This window comes from Alligator mississippiensis, chromosome 8, assembly GCF_030867095.1.
Source record: "Alligator mississippiensis isolate rAllMis1 chromosome 8, rAllMis1, whole genome shotgun sequence".
Classification (NCBI taxonomy): Eukaryota; Metazoa; Chordata; order Crocodylia; family Alligatoridae; genus Alligator; species Alligator mississippiensis.
In genome coordinates this window covers 37,033,289-37,056,900 of record NC_081831.1, presented here as the reverse complement: position 1 = coordinate 37,056,900, position 23,612 = coordinate 37,033,289, and the positions used below count along the sequence as shown (strand labels likewise).

At 51.5% G+C, this 23,612-nt stretch overlaps 1 protein-coding gene across 5 annotated transcripts in view; it reads left to right on the top strand.

Annotated features, from left to right (window-relative positions):
- Positions 1–19,717, top strand: part of DGKK (diacylglycerol kinase kappa) — a 149,625-nt gene extending 129,908 nt beyond the window's left edge. For 4 of the 5 annotated variants that reach the window (XM_019481917.2, XM_059732650.1, XM_059732651.1 and 1 more), the window contains exons 23-29: positions 1,411–1,577; positions 2,111–2,228; positions 5,070–5,156; positions 8,031–8,150; positions 8,365–8,476; positions 10,924–11,054; positions 15,468–19,717. In XM_019481917.2, the coding sequence (XP_019337462.1) occupies positions 1,411–1,577; positions 2,111–2,228; positions 5,070–5,156; positions 8,031–8,150; positions 8,365–8,476; positions 10,924–11,054; positions 15,468–15,542 (810 nt within the window). In that variant the 3' untranslated portion in view covers positions 15,543–19,717. The remainder of the gene's footprint in view (positions 1–1,410; positions 1,578–2,110; positions 2,229–5,069; positions 5,157–8,030; positions 8,151–8,364; positions 8,477–10,923; positions 11,055–15,467) is intronic. The other variant, XM_019481919.2, reaches the window with a different exon arrangement.
- The last annotated feature ends 3,895 nt before the right edge of the window (positions 19,718–23,612 follow it).

Sequence of the window (23,612 nt, the reverse complement as noted above, 5' to 3'; positions counted from 1 at the left end):
TGGCACCTCCCCACCAGCAGCTCACAGCCCCAGCCCCACCCCATGCCTGCTCCAGACTCAACCTGGCAGAATTGAATCAACTGGAACCTGGGCAACAGCCCTGACCTGGTGCACCCCGTGCCTGCTCCGTACTGCCTGCCTGTGGTGTGTCCTGCTACCCTCAGTGGGGCTGGGGTGGCTGCACAGCTGGACTGCCTTTCTAGGCAGACCAGGCGATGGCAGTTCCTTGCATCTGCCACTGCTGTTGTGCCCCAGTCCGTGGTACTGGTGGGGACCCACGCCACAGCCTCCACCTGGTGCACCTGCACCTGCTCTGGACTCACCGGCTCCATGCTAAATAGTGGGAGCAACAGCACTGGCTGGGCAGAAACAGCTGCTCAGCGAGGGGGAAAAGCAGCCCCTCCCTTTCGCTACTGCCCGGTGCTCCCTGTTACGGAAACCCAGAGCCCACACTGGGCTGTCCTGCAGCTCCAACGTCATCACCTTTGCCTCTGGGCTGCCCTGTGGGGCAGCAGTGGCAGCAGGGCAGCCCAGCACAGGCTCCAGGCAGCTGCAGCAGTGAGTACCGGGCAGTAACGAGAGGGAGGGGCCGCTTTTCTCCCATGCTGAGCAGCAGTTTCTGCCTGGCTAGCACTGCTGCTGCCATTGTTCAGCGTGCATGGGTGAGTTGAGCAGGTGTGGGGCAGGTCCCTACCAGTACCGTGGGGCTAGAGCCAGCAGCCGTGGCAGATGCAAGAAGCTGCTGCCACCTGGTCTGCCTAGAAAGGCAGTCCAGCTGCAGAACTGCCCCAGGCCTGCTGTGTGCCCAGGGGACGGCAGGATGCGCCACCACCTGACAGTACCTGGCCAGGCGGGACCAAAGGTCCTGCCACAGGTTGGACAAAGCCCCTCCACAGGCCGGATCCAGTCTGGCCCATGGAGGGAGTGTAGGGGGTGCTCCGCACATGACCTGCACCAGGCACCAAAATGCCTGGCTATGGCTCTGCAGAACAGGAATCGGTTAATATGTGCTCTCAGGATCCTAGGGAGAGACCCATGTCCCAGGGTGAAGAGCAAGACAGAAACCCTAGTCCTGGCCAGCCTTACCTGGGGGAAGGTTCTTCCTTTAGTCTGGTTTTGGTGGTCAACTTGACTCTGAGCAGAAGAGCAAGGCCCTCAAGCTAGGCACCTGGGAGGTTCCTAAGTACTGACACACCCCAGTCCAGCCTTTCTGCATCCCCTTATTTATTATGACTGAGGCCATGTGGGGAGAAGCAGAAACTGGCCTAGGCTTTTGCAGAGCCACAGCTGCCCCCCTGCTGTGGGAGCCTGGAGAGTCTCTAGTGCTGGGATGGGGGACCTGAGGGTGCCCCGGTGGAGGGCTCAACCTGCCTGCCTGCTGCTGACTGCAGGCATGTCCTCCCTGCATAGGCCTTCGAGAGCACCCTGAAGTCATGGGAGGATAAGCAGAAAGGCGAGAGCTACAGAACCACAGCACGACCCCGCCTCAATTCCCAGCAGTCCATGGAGTACCTGACCGACGAGGAGTATGGCCACATGCAGCAGCTCGCCCAGGCCGCAGAAACGCTCATTACCAGGTGAGGCTGGGATATGCAGCGCAGCGCAGAGGGGCATGTGGCATTGGCCTGGGGTTGAGGACAGGGCAGTTCCTGCTGCTCCACAGCACTTCCACATGGATGGTGAAGGAGCTGTCAGAGAGCCGTAAAGGAGAGGTCTGTTCTCCTGACATCTCAGGATGGGGGATGTGCAGAGGGAAGTTGGAATGGACAGGGGCCTGAGTCTGCTTCCAAGCACGTATTTAGTTCCCGAGCTGTGGCTGATGTTTCTCTGGGTTCCCTGCTCTCCTAGCTGGCACCCAACCCCACCCACACCCAGCACGGCTGACTGATCAGAAGGACCCATCAGTCCAAGGAGGGCCCTGAGCCCTCAAACTCTAGAGTAGCCCCACAGCATGCAGAAGAAGGCATCAGTGTGATGGATGGGGTTTCCTCCCTCATAATCCCCTCCCAGTACGGGGCTTCTGAGCATTTAGCAGGGTCTGAGTCTCCTCAGTGGAGGGGAGGAGGAGATGGCAAGTTCCCATCAGCTACATTCCTTTCTGTGCCTGCAGGATCCGTGAGGCAGCCAAGACCCACAAAGCCATTGAACAAGAGCTGGCCCATGCTGTGAATGCCAGCTCCCTGGCACTGAATGAGGCCCTGCCCAGCAAGACAAGCAGCAGCCCTGAGGTGAGGTGGGCCTGGTTGGCCTGGGATCCCGACAGACACGGCTAGAATGGGGCTGATCAGATGAAGAGAAGCAGCAGGCAGCTGCTACTCAGGGAGACAGAAGCTAGATTAAGGAGAAAGCCAAAGGTTAAATGGATATTAGAGTGAGAGACAGTAAATAAATAGAACATGGAGCTATAAATAGACACACACTAGAACAGGCCAGGCAGAGATGCAGCTCTGGCGATGAAATACAAATGCAGGAGGTGGTCTGTCTGCATGGAGCAGCAGCATCCATCTCTGGCTCCCATGCAAAAGCCACTTCTCCCTGTCTGCTCAGTCAGGGGAGAGGCTCTGATCCCTGTCCCTGGGTGGTGGGTTCTTGTGGGACCCCCCTGCTGATCTCTGAAGATCTGTCTTTCATTGTAGCTAATCCTGGAAACTAGCATGTGTATCACAGGGCATCATGCCAAGAATTCATTTTAAAACTTCTTTGTTTCCCCTGCCTCGTGATTCACTGCTTGGGGGTAGGAGCTGGGGGTGGGGGAGAAGGACTCATTTTCTTCTCCCCATGGAAGACATTGATGGAAATTAACTATTTTGCCTTGTACATTTTTTTTCCTGTTTTTGGCAGAACACTGAAAATTAGCAACTAAAAATGGATTTTTTTTTTGGTTTTAAATAGCAAAATTGGGGGGAGGGTGTTCCTTTGTGAGACACCTTCAGTTATTTTTATATATTATGCAAAGCAGAACTGTGCTGTGCAAAGCAGGAATGGTGGGTATGGTTGCCCATTAGTGGAAGGGTCTTTTTCTGCCAGGGATAATATTTTTTTTTTTTACATGTTTTGGTCCAGCTTTAACCATGACAAGAACATGCTGGTGTTAGCGGGCAGAAAAGCAGACTTGAGTAGCCTGGCTAATGCACCTGTCTTGTCCTTGCTGGCTGAACAGTGTGTGTGGGTGTGTGCTGCTGCTGCCCCCTGCTGGATGAACTGAGACCTGCTAGTGTGTGGAGGGGAGTGTATATGGTCCTGCTGCTGCCACCAGCTGCTGAACCATGTCAGATAGGGGTGCACCAATAGAGATTTTGGGGGCCAATACCGATAGCTGATTTTTAAGGAGGCATATCGGCCAATACTGATCTGATTTCTGATACGGCATGGAGAGCTGCATGCAGTTGGCAAGTCTGTTGTGGTGGAAGGTGGGGGGAGGGAAGGGCCATGGGGGTGCAGATCAAGGCCCCTGCAGTGAGGGAGGAGTGGGGTAGGGGCTGCCCAGCCAGGGCAGGGCAGGGTGTGAGACAGAGCCATGGCTTGTCCAGGATGGAAGGGCGGCTCCTTCTGCTGCATGCACCCAGGTCTGCACGGGGTGTGGGCAGGGTGGGCTGCAGCTGCAGGCTGGGGCCAGAGCAGTACCAGGCTCTTTCTGACAGGGGGCTGGGGCAGGCTGTGCTCGGGATGCATGGCAGTGGCGTTGGGAGGCGGTTATGGTGGGGGGGCTGCAGCCACCCCAGAATTCACTGTAGCCCCCACAATCCCACTCCTAGCACTGCCCTGGCTCCTCCCCCCCCCCGCCCCCGCCCCACATGCCAGAAAGAGCCCAGTGCAGCCCTGGCCCCAGCTCGGAGCTGCAGCCTGCCCTGTCCCATCTGTGCCCAGCACAGACCCGGTGGCACACACTGCTGCCCATGCCCTCCCAGGGTGTGCACAGCAGTGGGAGCCACCCCACGCCCCTCTGGATAAGCCATGGCTCCATCCTTGCCCTGCCCCAGCCCGAGTCCCACTCTCTCCCTCATCACGGGGGCCTTGATCTGCCCTCCCACACCCCTTCCCTCCCCCTTCCTCATCCACCACAATAGACTTACCAACAGCTTTCCACGTTGCTGGGGTGTGCTCTTTGCTGCCTATGTGCTGTGCTGCGGCTGCTCGTATGCATGGGCGTTTATCAGCCAAATTAGCCACATCAAGCTGATTTCTGATACACTTGATTTTCTTTATATCGGTGCTGATCTGATATCAGACCAATGTATCAGTGCACCTGTAGTCTCAGACCTGCTTGAATGGTAGTGACTGAGCTGCCTGCTGGAGTTAGAGGCCTGTCAAAATGTCCAGTGCCCGGTAAAGGACCATTTCTTTCTCCAGTAGTGACAGCCAGAGCAGGGCCTGCTTGCCCTCTCTTGAGCCTGTCTTACCTTCAGCTGCTGAACTGTGTGATAGTTGTATCAAACCATGGAGTTTGTGATGGGCTTAGGCCATAGCTAGGTCTGGTCTCTCCTTTAAGCCCCCTGCCCAGCCCTGAAAGAGTATTGCCTTGGCTGCTTGGGCAGATGCTTTGCTTGTTCCTGCTGAAGATGGGTCTCTGGATTGCGGAAGATGACCTGGTCCCAGCCCACCAGAGGCTTTAAATATTAGGATCAGGGTCTTGAACTGGAGCCCAGAGTGGAGGGAGGGGAGCACTTGAGCATGCCATGGGCTGAAGAGGCAGCTGACAGTCTGGAGCCTTTGGCTTGACTATAAGCGAATGTTCAAGTCTTAGCTGGAGTGGGGAGGGAGGAAGGACATGGCTCTATGGAGCTGGAGGAAGATGTTCCTGGTTCCTGCTGCTAATAACAGCAGTGAAATGGGCAGGGCTTCAGGGCTTCATCCTGCTATAGTGACTGGGGTGGGGGCAGATGCCCTCAGTGGAAGGTGTGAGGGCAGGGGACAGGAGAGGCTGATTTCTAAAAGGAGACCCAGGCATGTCAGCCAGGATGGAGCTGTCTCTCTCTCAGGTCTTCCCCCTGAGACCTGCTGCCCACAGACCTGATGAAATAACTAACATTTTCTCCTTTCCTCTCTTTTTGGCCCTTACCCCCACTCAGTTCCTGAGCAGAAACACAGCGGTGGACATGTCCATGAGCATCAAAGCCCTCTACACTGAAACCAGGGCTTTTCTGGAAGGAAAACTGGTGAGTGCCTACATGGAGAGGTCCTAAGGGGCCTTGCTTTGCCTACAACACCAAGGAGGGAGGGCTGCTTTGTAATCCTGCCATATTTCTGTGCATGAACTGCCTGGGCAGGCATAGCTGAGATCAGAGCTGCAGTAGTCAGTAGAACATGATCCAGGCTGTGTTCTGCAGGACAGAGGGAGATAATTTCCTGTGTAAGTGGTGGCAGGTACTGGAGAGTAGATGGGTGGGCCTGGGAGCATGGTGAAACCTGGGAGAGAGGACAGTGCAAAGCATGGTGCTTAACTGCCAGGGTGAAGTGGCAGAGGTTCAGTTGGGTGAGGTGTGCAGGGCTGGTAACAGCTTAGAATCTCCAGTTTGGGGGACATGTCTGTATTTTTACACCCACATCAGGCTCATCTGGCTGGGGAGAAAAACATGGCCGAGTTCACTTAGTCCACTTTGGAAGTGGACTAATATAAATTGTGCAGATTACCTTCCTGTGGTATAAGTGTGTCCATTTCGGGAGCCAGTGCCTAATGAAGTCCTTCATTTAAATTCCCACCCTTGCTTGCTTTCTCAAGCACCCTTACAAACAATGCCCTTAGGACTGCTTGGAAGGTCTTAGCTTTCTTTCCAGATCTGAGTGTCTAAACCAGTGGTTCTCTACCTTTTTAGACTTAAGGCCCCCCTTGATAGACTTGAGGTCCCCCTCAGAAAATGCCAGCTCTTAGTTTTCACTCTTTTTTGAATACAGAAAAATAACAGAGCAGTTCTTCTGTTGCAAATAACTCAGACCACACCAGGCTAGAATGTTGTTAACACGATGGATTCCTATTGGAAATGTTTAGATTTATCTTGTGAATAATGTTTGCACATCTAACAGTGCTAACATTGTGTGGCAGCCTGCAGCACCTTCAAAAGGCTGTCAAGGTACCCTGGGGTGTCACAACACCCAGTTTGACAATCGTTGGTCTAAGTACTTCTGCTCTGTTTCTGCTGCAACAAAATGATCTGACACTTAGACATGTGGACCCAGGAAGGAAGAGGAGATGTCTCCATCAGTGCTAAATAGCAGCTGCCCTTAATGATTCTAAAAATAGAATGTCAGTAAGAGGAACTCACAGTATGAAATCCCTACATTTAGAAAATGACATGCAGTTAATAGTAAAAATCACAGTAGACTTTGAAACAAAACTTGGAAAATTTCATTTCCAAGCTGTCCCCTTTAGGACTATTCACCAGATGACACATTTTTAATGTTAAGATTTGGGTGAAAAATGCATTTTTAATCCAAAAAAGGCAGATTTTCAACTGTCTTCTAGATTTCAGCCCAGGTGATCCAGGCTGCAAGCTGATATTGTAGAGGAAGCTACCCCATCTCCTCCTCCCATATGCCCCAGTTCCAGTTAGTTTGACCTAAGGGAAGATTCCTTACCTACATAGACTCTAGCAGTTGGTCTGACACTGGACATTTAAGGAAGCCTCACAAGCATGAAACATGCTGAAGTAGAAAGAAAGAGACTTTCCTGTATGGCCCTAGAGCTCTAGTCCACCCCAGCCAGTGTTGCCTCTGCAGCTGTGTCTGATATATGATGCTTCAGAGCAAGGTGAGCAAGAAGCCCACAAACCCCAGAACTGATTAATACATCTGGCCAGTTGCATATCAGGAAAAGAAAACTTCTTCCCTGCAGGCAGCTACTCAGCATTAAGGAATTTGAGAGTTGATTATGGTCATTGTCTTAGTAAAGATTTGCAAGTGTTATGAGCATGCTAATAGCAATTTTCAGGCTAGTCAGAAATGTTTCTTTCTCTCTTGGAGCTTTGAAGCAGGGTTCAGCACCACAAGCACAGAACTTAACTTCTGCAACAGGCAGTAGTAGGAGGCTGTTTTGCTTTGGGTGCACAAGCTAGAGAGAAATGTGATGCACTACATGGGACTGGGTGTGGATACAGATAATAACTGAACAGCCAATAGTAGCAGTGTGTGTGTGTGGGTGTTGGGGCAGTGAGGAGCAATGCAGTGTGGGATGCCTGGATGACCAACCAGACCCTATCACAGAATGCTTGGTGCCTATAACACTGAATTGATTTTAAAAAGTACTTGATTTTTCTAGATATGATTTTGAACTGGTAGATTTAAATTGGTTTAACAGGCTTGTATGTGTATGTCAGCTTCTAGTTGAAGCCACACTTAAACTGTTCTAGATGTTGTGTGTCCATGCCCTTAGTGTGAATCACACTGAGTCCAAGTAGAATAATTTCAGGAACATGTTAAAGATCATATTCTGTCCTCCTTCCCTGACCTTGGGGATGATGAGAACTGAGGAAATGTAGCAAGGAAGTTTAGTTGCTACCACCTCTGTGCTTTGTTTTTTTATGTGCATGTCTGACCTTAGGCCACTCGGTTCCTTTAATGGTTTAACCAGTTTCACTGAGGCGCTCCCTTCTGCTGAGTTGTATCTGAAGGATGGGGAAGGGGTCTGCTGTCCAGTCAAAACAGTTCTCATTTGGGTTTTAGTTTCAAAGGGAAACCCTCCCATTGCCCCTATGTTCTATAGAAACCTTGGCATAGGATCCTCCTCCCATCTGTATCCTTGAGAGGTTTGTGAATCCAGGAGTTCATCTGGTTTTATGGAACCTAAATATGGGGCTTTGGTCCTGGGGAGTGATTTGCAAGGGGGAGGGAAGGAGAAACACAGAGAGCAGTGGCCTAGGCAGACTTCTGCCCTCAGCCTTGTCCTGGTGCTTGGCAGATCTTCCCTCCCAAGGGGATGGGACCATAAAGCAGCTCAGTGCATCACCCCTGTAACCACTGCTGCTACCCATGCCCCCAGTGCAGTGAGCCTCTAGCAGTGTGCTAACACCTCTCTCTCTCTCTTCCTGTTTCCACAGCAGCTGGACTCTCCACAGCAGGAGGAGGGGCTGCAGAGTGCCCTGAACACCATCAGCCAGGAACTGCAGAAGCTTCTTGATATCCACTGGTTGGCACCCATCATCAATTCTGCTGAGGAGGTGGGTGTGTGGGGCTGTCTGGGGGTGGTTTGGGAAGACCCTAAGAAGAACATGAGATGCTGCTCTGGGTCAGACCCCAGTTCCAACCCAGTGCCCTGCATCTCCCAGTGCTAAGGGAAAGGGTCTTTATACAGACCCCAGCCAAACTGACCTGTCCCCTGTGCCCCAGTGAGCACCCTAACCCATTACCTTCTCTTCCTGCTTTGGGCCCCAGGAGAGCTCGGGGAATACCAACAAGGGCAGTCTCAAGTTACGGATTAACATTCCCAAGCCCAAGAAGGACAAGGAGAAGGTTCAGAAGCTGAAACCCAGCAGTGTCATCCCAGGTAAACCTCCCCCAGGGCTGGTGGGCTGGGGCAGCAGCTATCTCCAGCCCCACCTCCAGCCCTGTGTTCCGAGTGCCAGTGTGCTCTTTGACCTGCCTTTCCTGACGGGCGCTGCAGCCACAGAGCAAAGGCTTGGAGCACTTGGCACACAGACATGGGCAGACTGAAAACCTGCCTAGAAAAATGCTGGACATCTCACCAGCCAGGTAGGCTTGGAGACAGCTAAGCACAGAGTAGTGCCAGAGAACAGAGGTATTGATGTCTTGGGGCAGCAGGGCGGGGCACAGCTCACAGCTGACATCTTCCTCTTATGAGGATGAGGATGTCACAGCACAGGGGAGTTAGGGAAAATGTGCCTGCAGGGGGGGTTGTTCAAGATGTCTATTGGATTTAGGAGCACATCCTGATAATACCCAATGGGCTGTGGGCTCCTACATCCCTTGGGTTCTTTTGAAACTCTCCCCCTAGATTTGTGGCAGCTTTGCAGCCAGACACCTTGCTGAGTTCCCCTGGCTCAGCTGCCTCTCTGTGCCCAGGCCTTGCTGTCTTTGTGCTCAGACAGGGGCATCCATGCTCTACTTGTCCCTTTCCCTCTTCTCTGTTTTCATCTGTTGCCCCTGCGCCAAACAATGGTCTGGAGAGATCAGGGTGTCCTCTTGTCTTTCTCCTTTAGCCCTAGTTTAAGGAGAATTAAAGCCTCAGCCCTGTCTTTTTTAGGCAGTCTACATGTGGCTGTGTTTTTTGCTGGGGAATATTTTCAGAAGCATGAGTCTCTTCGATTGGAGCTGATAGGATGCAGTGCTCTGCTCCCTGAAGAGCTCCCTCTGCCCCCTCTCTCTCCACACAAATAGGTCTCTTCATGGGTTCAGTGTCCCCATCCCTGTGTTAACATGGGTCCCAGGTGGCAGAGCAGCTTTGTGCTGCAGGACCCGATACCACGCTGCCCTTCCCAGCCAGGTGTGCCTGGGTGCAGCTTGCATGTTTGGTTTTACTTTTCACTCCAGTTGCCCCCACAGTCCAGAAGAGTGAGTGCCTAGCGTGCTGTTCTGGCCAGTGTTTGTCCCAGTGGTGTTTGTCATATTCTGTTCAGGGTGAACATAAGCATGCAGTAAAAAAATACCCATTTAAATTAACTGACAGAAAAACACTACAGAGAGACATTTTTAAGGTTCATCTGTTCCTGGCCCTTTGAATTCAGCCCATAATGCATATTTCTGAAACCTCCAAAACCAGGGAAGGACAGTCTTAATGTTCCCATTGCTTTGTAAGTAACACAAGCTATGCATAGCTGCCCCCATCCCAGGATTTTTCTCACTGAAATGCAATAGCCTGCAATCTGTGCTTTCAGCTGGAAAGGGGTGTGGTTGTAGTTTGTTCCTTGTTGGCTCTATGAGGCTAATGCTGCCCTTCTGCAGGCAGGTAGTTGTGGAGTGATCATAGAGCTCTGGTGCTCCAGACCTACTGGAGTGGACCAGAACACTGTATTAGAGGAACAGTAATAGAGGGAGAGCCCTGGAAGAGTGGCAGATTACAACACGCATCAAGATGGCTGCATGCATCTGTTATACTCGCACCACAGTAGCCAGAAGCATTATGCTAACAGAGGTAGCATGTTGGACACAGTGCTGTCTGGAACACCATGTCATGACCAGACAAAAGGTTTATGCTAGTATAAGCAGCATTACAGCAATGTAAGGAAAAGTAGCAGAGTGATTACACAAACCCCTGGAAGCGAGTAACTTGACCCAATCTGGTGGCGAATTACCCTGAAATTATCCAGTGTTAAAACTATACTGGGATAAGATGCACTGGTTTAGGTTTAATCTCTCTGCGCCCATCCTGGGGTAGCTGTTTGCTGGAGGCCTAATGGTGAGGTGCTGTAGTAGCCTTTCCTGAGTATAGCTACCCTGGGATAGCTGCTGGTCTGTCTGTTCTTGATCAGTGTATAAACCAATGTCAGTTACATTTGGTTATGTATGAATCTGTCCATGTCAAAGTAATGGAAATTACAAGTCCCGTTACCATTTGGACCCAGATCCTGCCCCTCTCCTCGCCCTCCTCCCACTCCTTCCTTTGTCACCAGTACTAGAAGCAAAATTTTTAATCCTGACTCAGAGAAGGACTGGATTTAGTCTCCCCCTTGAAAACTGGTCCAATTTGTGAGGGAGGAGGCAGAGAGGAAGTAAACAGGATCCCCACTTGATGCAGGGGCACTCTTGATCATCACTGCAGTGAAACACAGCTGTAACAAAAGTGTGTTTCCACCTGGGGTTTATGGTCCCTAGCAGGGGGCGCTGCTTTGCCAGAATGCTGCTGCCCAGTCCCGCCTGCTGCCTTTGTCCCAGTCTCTGCTTGGTGCCGTGTTTCTCTATGCATGCGTGTTGCTTTTGGCCGCATCTTTACTTCTCACTGCTGAGTCGATCATCTTCACTTTTCCTTTTTGCTAGTGGACAAGTGGGGCGCTGAGGAGGTTGCAGCTTGGCTGGACGTGCTTGGTTTAGGGGAATACAAAGACATTTTTATCCGCCATGACATCCAGGGCTCAGAGCTGATCCTGCTGGAGAGAAGAGACTTGAAGGTACTCGCTTGACCTGCTTTTCTGATCGTGATGGGCCCCAGGGCTTGCCTGCACTTGCCTGTGCTGCAGCTCCCACTGACTGGATTGGGAGCTGTAGGGGTGCAATGGAGGGCAGCTTGCAGCCTGATTAGCACAGCCCGGTGCCTGGCATAGCCATCCCGCTGCCTAGTACGTGACATGCAGGATCATAGGCCATTTGGATGGGCATTTGCAGGGCATCATTTGCATGCTCTACCCTGTTGCCTGGGTCATGGCACTGCACATGAATACTACGGCTGGGCTGTGCTTGCATGCTGTACCCAGCACCTGTCCTAAGCAGCAAGTGGTTTGCACTGTTCTGTAGGACCCATTGCAGCAGGTGCTGCTGGGCTGTCGGGATACGGGCTCTTTGAGGTCTTGGGAACCAATAGCTCTGTGCTGCAGTTTCTGTCCACAGCAATAGGGACTTGCTGGGAACTTGGAGTCCGGTGCCCTCTGGTGTCTTCTGAGAGACTGTGAGATGAAAGGGTCAGAACCATCACTTCCCTCTTCCCCACCTGGGAATGGGCTGTTCCTGTCTGCAGGCCCTGATCCAAAGCATCCTCTGCCTAAGGACCAAGGTTGGGGGCTGGGACCTGGACCCAGAGCCTGCCTCCCCCAGGACACTTATAGCATTAGGGTTCAGTCTTTCCTGTCTGGAGGCCTTGGAGCAACTAAGGGCAGTGAGCTGGGATTGTGTGTGCTTTTATTGGGGGGTGGGATGCATTCCCTGCTGAGCAGGGAACAGTCCCTGTCATTGCTGGTGCCAGTCACCCTCCTTGCCGACAGGCTGCCAGGTGGGCTGCTGAGACAGCATGTTGCTAAGGAGTTAGTTGACGCACAGAACTGCTGTGCGGGGGATTTTAGCACTTCCAGGTTTGGGCTTTGTACAAATCAAAATTTGAAAAATGTATTTTAGCCCCCTCCCTCCACACTGCAATTCTAGAAGCAAATTGTGTGGAACCCAGGGGAGCTTTTGTTTTTACATTTTTTTTTTAAATGTTTCACTTTTCAGTCTGTATTTTAGTGGGGTTTTTCTCCTGGTGCCCTTTATGCCCTGCAAAGTAGTCTTTTGATGTGACTACTTACCTCAGACAGCAGTGTCTTGCTCTCATGTATGATCAAATGATGTAGTCTGACATTTGGAAACGCTAAGCAAGGAAAGACAGCCACCAAATCCCCAGGAGTCAGGGACTTTGACCATCTGACCCCTGTGCATGTATGTGTTTTGAAATGCTGTTGTCAGCTTTTCTTGCATCAAATATTTTTCAGTGTTCTGAAATTTTGTGTCAAAAACCAATCGACCTCCTGCCCACACACTGGCTTTAGCAGAATGGCACTTTTTAATGGGAAGCCACTGGCCAAAGCTTTTCAGCCATCTTTCCTGGCTCCATGCACATGCCAGGGCATATGCCTAGCTGTTGGCCTCCCTACTCAGCTTCCAGGGACTGGGCTGTGAGGATGGACACTGAGGAGGTTTTGGCACTCCCCTGCTTTCTTTATTTCCCCACATGAGCCTTGAGCTGGGGTCAGCTTGCCAACCATCTCCTGTCCTGCTCCCAGCTGTTATGGGCTCTCAAGGAGACATTAAAAGCCTTGCCTATGGTCCTTCTCTCCTCAAGGCCTGGAGCCCTGTCAGTGTAGCTCTCCTCAGGATGAAGCCAGCTGCAGCCCTCTGGAGTCCACGTAATGAAAACAGAGCAGCAGTTTTCAACCTGGGCTCAAGAGTACTAGCAAGAGACAGGAGTGAATCATCTGGCTTAAAGCTAGCAGCGGGCTGTATAGCTCCAGCTCGCCTTCAGGCCTTCCCCTTCCTCACCCCTCTGCTCCTTGCCAGACCCCCATATGGCTTCTTCAAGCTTGCCCATGGCTCCCAGCATAAATATTATCACATCTGCAGGAGACTGAGACTAGAGGGGTGAGGGGTTGTGGGGAATGGCATCACAGTGCCAAGGTGAGATTAGAGCCATAGGCAAGCCATGGGTTACAGACAGCCAGGGTGCTTGATGCTCCAGATACTTCAGTGAAGGGCCACAATTTGAGACCCATCACTGTCAGGCACAGTTTCATTCACTGCCCCCCTGTTCCATAGCAGGTTGCTTTTCAGCCATAGTGTGTGGGGTGTGAGTACCAGGCTTTCCCTGGAGCACTGTTTCCTCCTGGTGTTTGCCAGGAAGTCTGAGCCATTCAGAGAACATGCTCCTGAGGACCTCATTTAAAGAATGCCAGCCTCACTCAGCCCTGCCTCTCCCTGCCCTTTGTCTGCCTAGTACTGTTCCCACCTGAGGCTTGTAGCCAAACACCCTGAGAGTAGTGATGGAGTGACACCAGCCACAGAGGAGCCAGTAGAGTGAAGGGTGAACAAGTGGAAAGCAAGCCTGGGCCTGGATGCTGTGACATCTAATCTTTATTTCTGCTACTGCCACAGACACTTTGTCTTATTTCTCCCTCAGTGCAGTGCGGGTAATATGGCTGCCTTGCTAGGGGAGCTGCAAGGTTGAATTACACCCTACCTATAAAGCAGGGGCCTCAAACTCGGATAACTTGGCTGGCCAAATTCAGACTGTGGGGCTTCTCATGCATGGGGCATTTGTATACATGGCTGCACTGTGCTTTTAAAAGCACCTGGTGCTGCGTCGCATACATTTGTAGAAATGGTGAAATGCGTGTCAGCACTGAAAAAATGGTGGCAGTGCACTTTTGAACTAAAATGCATCAAAGGTGTTTTAGTTCAAAAGTGCACCACCACCATTTCTCAGTGCTGATGTGCATTTCACCATTTATATAAATGGATGTGACACAGCGCCAGATGCATCAGCTCACATGCAGAGCAAACTCGATTAATCCAGTGCATTGGAGCAGACAAATGTATGTATATAAATGAGAGCTGCTGTGCTGATGTAGCCAGCACCCAATGCTTAACGTCACCCATGCCCCTCTCCCTCCCCCCCCATACTGCTATTGATTCGCATGCCAAATGGTGATGCAAAACTGGAAATTCTGGGGTGAGAGGAGGGGTGGGGGGCAACATTAAACCATTGGATGCTTGCTGTCCCAGCACAGTGGCTCTGGCAGCCAGTGGTAACCCCTGTGGGCTGGATCTAGAGGTGAATTAACTGCCAGAAGCCCTGTGGCCCAGATGACCTACCTCAGCAGGCCAGATACTGTTGAACGAGCTTTAGCTAAAGAACCCCTGCTACCATTTTGAAGTGCAGGGATGGAGGCTGGCTGGAGCATGGTAATTACCGTGCTCCAACAAACTCAGTTAATCAAGTCTGCTCCTAGGCACTGCAATTACAGTGCATTGGAGCAGCCTCCCAGCTTGTATACAGGCACCCTCTGTTGTGAGGTACTAGAAAAAAGTGAATTAGCTTGTCTTAATGGGCATTAACTAAAGAGCATGGGGTTTTTTTAGTGATGGTTTAATGCACATTAAAATAGGCTAATGTGCATTAAAGCACACGTGTAGATCTGCTCCTTAGTCCAAAGAGCAGATCTGCTCTGCAAACCACCCCTGAGCCCAGCCCTTCTCCCACTGCACACATCTGAGCCAGATCAATGGCCGTAGTGGCCAAAATAAGGCTTCAGAAGTTTTACCCATCCACCCAAGAGAGCCTCTTGGCTCTGAGGGAAGGAGCTGGCTTTGCAGAATGAGCTCTGCTATCTCAGTACCTGTAGTAGGGCAGATTGTGCTCTAACCTCTCTTTGAGGACACAGAGGAGGGGAGGAGACTATGGGCTTACTCAGGAGACACTGTGGTTTGGCTTGTGTGGTCTGTGTTTGCAAAGGTCACTGAAGCATCAGCTAGAAAGAGCCCAGCTCAGCTTTTGTATCCCAAAGGGATGCTTCTAAGGTAGCAATGGAAAAACAGGCCCCCATCAGTAGCTTTTCAAACTAGAACTACCCTTTAAATATGAAATGTTCTCGCTTTTGCTGTTCTACTAATAGTTGGGCTGGATGGAGCAGGATTTGCTGCCTCTGAGAAGCCTGTTATGCTGAGATTACTTTTAGCCTTCTTGGGATAGAGCTTCAGAAATAAGGCCCTTGTTTCTGTCTGTTCGTAGCAAGAGCTGATTCTCAGCCTGTAGACCATGTTGGGGAGGTGGGTTACAAGGGAAGTGCAAGCACATATCTGGCAAAAAATCCAGCAGGTTGGTTTTTGCTCCTGCAGCTTTTTCCTGGCTGTATTGCTGAAATGTTGCTGTGTTTTCTGTACCCTGCTTAGTTGGAAGTCTGGCAGAGTGGGTGGCTAAGACTGTATTAGGCACAGAGTTCATGTATGTGATGTCTGTATTAACAACTGGACTTCCTCTTGGCACAGAGCAGCTTGCAGGCTCAGACTTCATGCTTATCTGACATGCTTCTTCCTCTTGCCTTTCTTTTTTTCTTTTTAAGGACCTTGGGATAACAAAAGTGGGCCACATGAAGAGGATTCTCCAGGGAATTAAAGAGATCAGTAGCCACCTCTAGAGACACTGAGAAAGCAAAACAAAATGGATTGCTAGGGAAAGTCCAACCTCTAGGTGGGATGCCTACATCCCTCAGCCTAGAACCAGCATTCCAGAACTCTAAACACGTGGACAGACGTCTGTTCTTGTGCGCATTTGTTCCTGGTATGAACAGTGTCGCAGCAAGTGGCCCAGACCGGGAGGCTGTGGAACCCTCACACTAGAACACTTTTCGTCAGCGCTCCAAAGCAGCCCGCGGTGGACGTCACATTTCCATGTTCGCCAAAGATGATTGGTTTGCGCACACGTGTGTGTTCCCTTTATGTTCTGGGTTTCTGTGCTTGAATGGCTTCTGTTCAGCAGTTTATCTCCATGCATACCTCTGACTTGGAAGAAAGAACCAACCACAATAGGTATGGTTTGGGGTCCTCCTGCTTTTTGGAGCAGCTCTTATCCATTTAGCTGGCTAATTCTGGGCAAAGCTGCTAAAGACACTGGAGTGCTAAAAAAGCAAGTAGTGCAATGTCAAGTGAGAATGAGCTGTCTGTGAAATGGACTGATCTGTGAAACCATGATGCCAGCTGGGGCCCTAAGGACATATGCATTAGACTGAATGCTCTCTGAACCTAGGCACTTTCATGTCCTCCTTCCTAAAAAGGCAGCATTTCCTTCTAGAGCCATGAGAATATGGTTACAAAGGCAGCCCCATAACTTTTCTACTCATTGTTCCAAAGCTGTGAGCCTTGTTGGACTAAGAAGCAAAATACACTCCACACCCCATTCTGGAAGAGTACATTTTTGGTCTGGCAGTCCTCGCTTTACCAACCATGGTCCAAAGGCAGCTCAGACCAGCGTCATGCATCTGTACAGTTTCCAAAGCCAGGCAGGAGTCTAGTTCTGGCTAGGGTAATTCAAGAAGCTCTGAATTGTGCTACTGACCCTCCTCCAACAGCTTTGTGAAGCATTGGATTTTCTGTGGAGATCAACAGACCTTGCTCCTTGGCTGTTAAGTGCTTGCTGAACTTTCTTTTCTCCTTGGTTTGGCTGTTTGAAGTTAGAGAAGCAGAGACAATAAAAGTGCCTCCATAGGCACATCAGCTCAGAAAATAACATTGTTTCTCCCACTTTGAAGATCAAGACTGTTGGGTTCCAAAACCAGAGGCTAATCCTAGGAGACACAGTGTATCCCAACTCCCTTGGAGGTCAGCAAGTGATAGAGGCCTGGTTAACATCCCTGAGCACCTGCTAGGCTCACGCCCTTGTTTCCATATTTCTCCAGAATCTTCTATTGTCCACCTGACCTGAGGGTGGCTGATATCTTCTGCCATTTTGCACTATTCAGACAGCTCTGTTAAGTGGAAAATGGCTCCCTGGATTTCAAGCCTGTTAGGAGACATCCACCCACCTTGAGCCATGTGGCAGTAGGGGAATGGGTCTTTGCAGACATCAGCGCTGTGACAGGGCTCACATGGGCTGGAGAACTGTCCGACATTTCAGCATGGAGACTCTGAACATTGTTCCTACTGAACTATGCCAAAAAAGATCCACTCCCACATTCCAGCCATAGAATTTACAACTTATTTAAACTCTGTAAATAGTTTCTGAGAGAGAAGATATTTATTTCAGCAAGTTGTTAAAAGCTTAATTTATTCTATTCTGGGCTGAACTGGATTGGCTTGGTGCAGAACATGTTCAGTCCCCACCCTGCCTTTGGCAATGACAGGCCACTGTGCTTCTTCCACTACCACTCGCACTGCACCCACCAGCCACAAAACCTTTCCCTTTTGGTTGGCACTTTGCTGGGAAAAAATGTCCCGCTCAATCAGCTAAGCATCCCCACGGTTCTCAAAACAGTGCTGTGGTAGGCACAGGGCAAAATGTTTCACTTTCCAAAAATGACTTCAAAAGACAGTTTTTGTGCAGGGGTGATGGTATTTTTGCTTCAGCTCTACCATTAACTCATTGCCATGGCTCTAAGAGTCCATTATACCTTCCCCATTGCCTGGAAAGGGAGAGAGAAAAATCATTTTGAAAGCCAAGTCCACATTTTCAAGCAGTTGCCTGCTTGTGGTGTGTGGCTGGAGAGGCCTGGTATCATTTTTTTCCAGAGGGCCTGAGCCTTTATAACTCCTGCTCTCCTTGGCTGGTGGCATGGGGGCCTACTGCCTGTGAAACTTAAACTTATGGTGTCTCTCACTAAGCACCCATAACAGGTGGCCCCCTTCTGAAGATGTCAGCTATAGCATTTGCACTAAAGCTTCCACATGTTGCAGTAACAGGGCTGTCATGCAATGTCCTGCTTTGAGCTTTGTCCTGAAGGGCTGGTTCTTTTGGAGATGACATGTGGGCTGTAGCTGACTCTAGTTCACTGGCAATGCTGGTCTCGGATGGCAGTAGCATTGGTGCAGCATTTTCTGTAGTAACATCTTGGCCTTGTATGTAATTCTTTAGGAGCTGCTCAATGCTGATATGTTTTGCTGCAGGACCATATGGTCCCTGGTGGCTGCAGGCTGGGAGGTGGTGAAAGCAAATGAACAAAGGGGCCAGAGCTGCCACAGAGGTTGGTTTGCAAAACAGTTTGCTCCCACCTGCCTCAATCGCCCAGGCTGCCATCACTTCTTTACTAAGCCAACTGTGTGGCCTTTGCACATGCCTCTAGGATCCTGACCAGGAGGTGACCGGAGCCAAACCCTCCCAGCCTCAGCAATGCTGCTGTTACTACAAGGTATAAACACAGTAGCCATGGACATGTTGGAGGCAGGAGGACCTGTGTGTTAACAACAGTGGGCACACAGCCTTGCACCAAATCACTTACAAATGTATTGTACTATAAGAGCCTGGGTGCTTGGGCTACTGCTCCTTAGAGAAATGATTTTAGGCCCAGTCCTTGGGGCTCTGATTTGTAAATTTGTTTCCCAAGATACTTTTGCTGCATTGGGCCCCATGTGAGCCTGAGCCTGTGCCATGTGTGGGTGAGGCTGGGGTGTGTGTGTATATAGCGAGACATCTGGTCCAAGCCGTCCCCAGGTGGCTGGGAGCACCTGCCCCTGGAATAGGCTAGCAGCCCTGACGCTCACCCCTTATGCTGTGACCTGTGAAGCAATGGGTGCTTTGTCTTGTACATGAAGTCAAGGGGTGGGAGGGTGTAAATAGAGGGGTGGGGCTTTGTTTTCAGAGACCTTCCAGGAGGCAGTTGCTGGCCCTTGTGATCCTAGAGCTGCAGGGAGGGGAGTGGTGCCTGGGGTGTGGGGGAAGGCTGGACTGGTGTGGATGCTCATAGTGTGCTCTACTCCCCCACCCTTCTGCCCTAAGCCCATGCACCATTCTCAGGCCTATTCCAGTGACCTGGGATGGGCACAGTCCCTCCTCTCCCTTTGCAGTCATCCACACTGATGCAAAATGAGCCTAAAACCTGCCAGCAGTGACTATGTAGAATGCAGGATAATGGAGACTCCAGGCCAGACACTGGGGGCAAGGGACTTAGAGCTTTTATTCTTGGTGGAAGCAGTGTGCAGAGGGCTATTTTCTCCTGCTTCAACCCCCATCCTGCAGGACAGGTCAGAGACTAAAGGGCATTAACTGCTGCTCCCTTCAGGCTGCCGCATTCTACTGGACAGCACAATGGTGTCACTGCCAGCAGAAATCAGCTGCACATAGGCAGAGCTTTTCTGGCCCAGCCCTTTGCTCTGATAGTGCCAGCTTTGGGGTGCTCTGCCTTTCCCTAGCTGGGAGGCCAGAACCATAAACTGCCCAGTTTTGTTTTAAAAGGGAGTTGACTTGTGCCAGGTGTTGGCAAGAACAGCTCCTTCCTTGCTGTAAATTAAGCTATGCCAACGTAAGGGTTTGTTCCCCACTCTCAACACCATCCCCAGCTGCCCCAGGAATGAGATGGTGTGTAACTGGGCTGCTCTACTGCCAAACTCGCCAGTACTCTGGGGCACTTGTGAAAGCTCTTTTTGTGGCTTTGTGTTGGCTTCTGTTCTTCCACGGGTCCGGGAAGAGGAGCTCAGCTGAGAGAAGCAGCAGTAGCTGAGGCAATTAGAAACCCTGTCAACCCGCCCTACCATTGTGCTTGATTGCGTCTTGGCCTCTTCTGTAGTTGATGGGTGAATGTAATGCAGTGGCTGGTGGGTGTGCTCTGGCTCTGAGGTTTTCATTTTTTTTTAATGTGAAAGATTAAAAAGGATGGAAAATTAATGTGTGTGTGTGTGTGGTATTTGCTATCATGGCTGAGGCAGCTGCAACAGGAGCACACAGGGCTGGGAGGGACAGTGGGAAGGAAAGGAACAGAAACAACATTGCAGCTGCATACCTGAGCTCCAGCCCTCATCCTTCAAGCCCCCCAATTGGGCCTTCTCCAGGAAACATGGGAGTTGCTTTAAAATACTGAAATCTTAGCACAACATATGTTGATGTTATAATGCCTCCTGAGGCCTGCTGGAGGCCATGTGTTCAAAACTCTTTCTGCACACCCTACCTTTTTTAGACTCAAGGTCTCCCCTCAGAAAATGCCAATGCTTAGTTTTCACTTGTTTTTTGCCTACAGAAAAATAATAGGGCAGTTTTCTGCAGCAAAGGCCTCAGAAAGATCACATGCACTCTGAATGTTTTTAACACCATGGATTCCTATAGGCAATCTTTGGGTTTATTGTGTGAATAAGGTTTACACACCTACCCGTGTCAAGTGTGGCCCCCCTGAAACAGTCTCAAGGGACCCCAGGTGCCACGGCACCCTGGCCAAGGCTGTTGGCGCTCTGTTAAACTAAAAGCCACAATCACATGACTCAAGAACATGGGGCTTCAAGAAGCACCATCCCTTCCACAAAGCATTGTCACTAGTGGGTGCTGTAAAAGGGGTGGGAGGCTGGGGAACATAGGCATGCTCCCACCTTTCCTACAGGGAAAGAGACAGGCAGTTAATTTAAGTCAATATGACTGGGCACTGCTCAGCTTGGAGGATCAGGGACAAGAAGCCCCATCTGATGCACTAGGTACACCTGTGTTTGGTTTCTCAGCTAGTGAGCCAGAAACCTGTGCCTGCCTCTAGCTTGGGAAGGGAAGCCTAAAAGTCTCTGAGCCCACAACTGTCTGTGCTTTTTAATCAGTAACTGCCAAAGGCACAAGCAGGGATTGCTTCACCCTGGAGACTTCCTCAGGATATGAACTGCTCCCTGGGCTAGAGTCAAACTTCATTCTTGATTGCTTCAATAGAAGGAACCAGTAGGGCAGTCGTTTGGTAGTAGGATGACAGAAGGACTGAATCCCATTAGATTCACAGTGCCCAATTCACTTGGGCCATGGGGCTTCTCACGGGTCCAGCTAGGGCAAGGGTGGGCAAAATGCAGCCCAAGGATTGGATGCGGCCTGCCAGGCCAGTTTATCCAGTCTGCGGGGCCCCTAAAAAATGTAGAAAATATTTATCTGCTCCTAGCTGCCTGTCATGTGGCCCTTGATGGCTTGCCAAAACTCAGTAAGCAGCCCTCCACCCAAAATAACTGCCCGCCCCTGAGCTAAGGGCCAGGGAGCAAGAGCAATGCTGTATTAAACAGATGCAGGGGTCTGGGTTCTCCATTTCCCACGGAGAAATGGAGTAAGCTGTGGTTTTCTCATTTTACTGGAGAAATCTGTGGAATTTGCACTTTTGCAAAGAGCTCTGTGCAGGCTGGCAGAATTCAGCCTGCAGGGGCTGGGAGGGAGTGGGAGGACAGTGGTCAGGCAGGGGGTGCCACATGCATGTGTATGCATATGGCTGCCAGGCAGCCTGGAGACCAGCTCCTGCAGGTAAGTGTGTGTGGCAGAGGGAGGACGGACAGACATTGAGGCCCCCCATAAGGAGGGAGGCAGGGGCTGAGGCTGCTGCCCAGTTGGGCAGTGCCTGGGGTTTGGGGCTACAATGCAAGGCTGCAGGGCCCTGGAAGAGAGTGAGACGGCTGTGGGCAGCTCGTCAGAGGGACGAGTGGGGCAGGGCCAGCTCCGTGCCGCCGTACACGCTCCTGGGGAGCAGGGGGACCTGCAACCCCACCCACAACTGTGGGGTTGGGGCTGCGCGCTGCCCACTTCAGGCTCATGCTCCCTGCCTTGCTGCCCTCCCCCAGAGCCCCCGCAGCTCCATGTGTGCAACCCAGCACTGCAGGGAACAGTGGAGCCATGTAGGGAGCTGCCTGCCACTGCGAGCTCCACACTGCCCGTGTCCCCTGCGTGCAACCCTGCACTAGTGCCCTTGTTGCAGCTGCGCAGGCAGGGGATTCCTTGCCATGACAGCAGAGAGCTTGTAGGCAGGAAGCTTCCTGCACAGCTCCACTGCTCCCTGTAGCATGGGGTTGCATATGCTGGGCTGCAGAGGCATCGGGGAAGGGCAGTAGGGCAGGAGGCTGCCCCCACCCCACACACACCTGTGGGATGCAGGTCCTGCTCCCCTGGGAGCATGCACTGTGGCAGGGAGTAGCTCCCCTCCTGCCCCGCCCAAGCCAAACCAAGCCAAGCCCCTAGCAGGCAGCAGGGGAGGAGCTAGGCTTTTTTCTACTGCAGCAGACCTGGGTGCCTGGCCCTGGAGCCCTGGCAGCCCCCTCTGGCAGGGCTAGGAGAAGCAGGAACTGTTGATGAGGAGCAAGGGGCACCAGCAGGGCTGGGTCATTGTGGGGGTGGGTGGGAAGCGAGGGGTGTGAGCAGCACTGGGGGGCTATGGGTGGGAGTGAGGGGCACCAGCAGGACTGGGAGGGCCCTTTCATTTTGATCACAGATGTTGAGGTTTTTAAATCAGAGAATTTGTGATTTTTTTTTTTTTAAATCAGGGAAAACCGGGATCCCTGCTGAGAAGGGCCTGGAGCCCCTCCCCCTGTGTTTGTGAATGAAAGCCATCATGAACTGTGGATGTGATGGCATAGAAGGGCACTGAGCTGCTAGAGGAGATATGCAGAGACCAGTGCCAGGTAGGACAATGGTCACAGCTGCTCTGCCCAACCAAGATGGCAGTGTCTTCAGGCTCCCACAGCAGCTCAGCTCCACCTGCTTGAAGTCAATAGCGCCAGGAAACTTAAGTGCCTCTGAGGCTTCAGGTCCCTCAGGCCAGGCTCACTGTGAACTGCTGTCAGCAGTGGGTAAAATGTATGGGCTGAGACATCCTTATGGGCACCCACATTGCCTCAAGCTCCACTATGGGCCCTCGTACAGATGAGCACACACAACCTGTTGCATCTGGGTCCTCCAATGCCAGGGAGCAGGCTGTTTCAGGGCTAGTTCGCTTGTCTAAGGGTAGGTACAAAGAGAATTTTGGTTTGTATTAGCTCTGCACCCCCCACCCCCCAACTCCTGGCACTTCAGATCTCCTCCCTCCCCCACCACTCTGTTACTAAGGGCACTCAAAGCAAAGGAGCAGGGGTTCTCCCTGGCTGCACAATTATTTTAGGGCTAGAGAGCCAGGACCATCTACACAGCCTTCAGCAACATGGCTGCAAATGCAGGCTAACAGCATGGCCTCAGTGCCATGAGGCACAGGTTCAAGCTGAGACATGCACAAGTGGTGCTGGTGCCGTCCTGCAGCAGAACAGGGGCAGCAAGCATCAGGCTCAGCCACCATGCCCAGTTCAGAGGGCACCAACAAGATTCATAACTCTGTCTCCAGGCTTTCCTGTGCCCAGCTCTGTTCACAGCTGGCCCCAGCCAATGCTCCTCCTCAAGCTTCAGCAGCCACTAGCCAGAGCTAAGCACCTGGCTTGGCACGCTGCCGCTCCCCTAGAACAATACTGGCAGGCAGCAGCTGAGATGACCCCAACTCCCAGCACCTCCTTAAGGAGCAGCAACTTCCATTGCTGCCTCTGTGCCTTTGCTCAGCAGCAGCTCTTCAAGTGTCCCCATTTCTCATATGTTGCTCCACTGATTTAAGGCTGCAGGTTTCCCCTCCCTGCTTTGCCTTCCACCATGATAAAAGTCAGGTCAGCTTCTTAAATCAGAAAGAGTTCAGCCCTGTGCAGCCCTCCCCTTCCCCCCCACACCCAGGCTTCCAGTAGTCTCAGTACCAGCCTGGCCCCAGTACTGATACAAGACTCCCTCCTGGGCTTTAGGGTCAGCACTGAGGACTGCTGTAGGCTGCTTG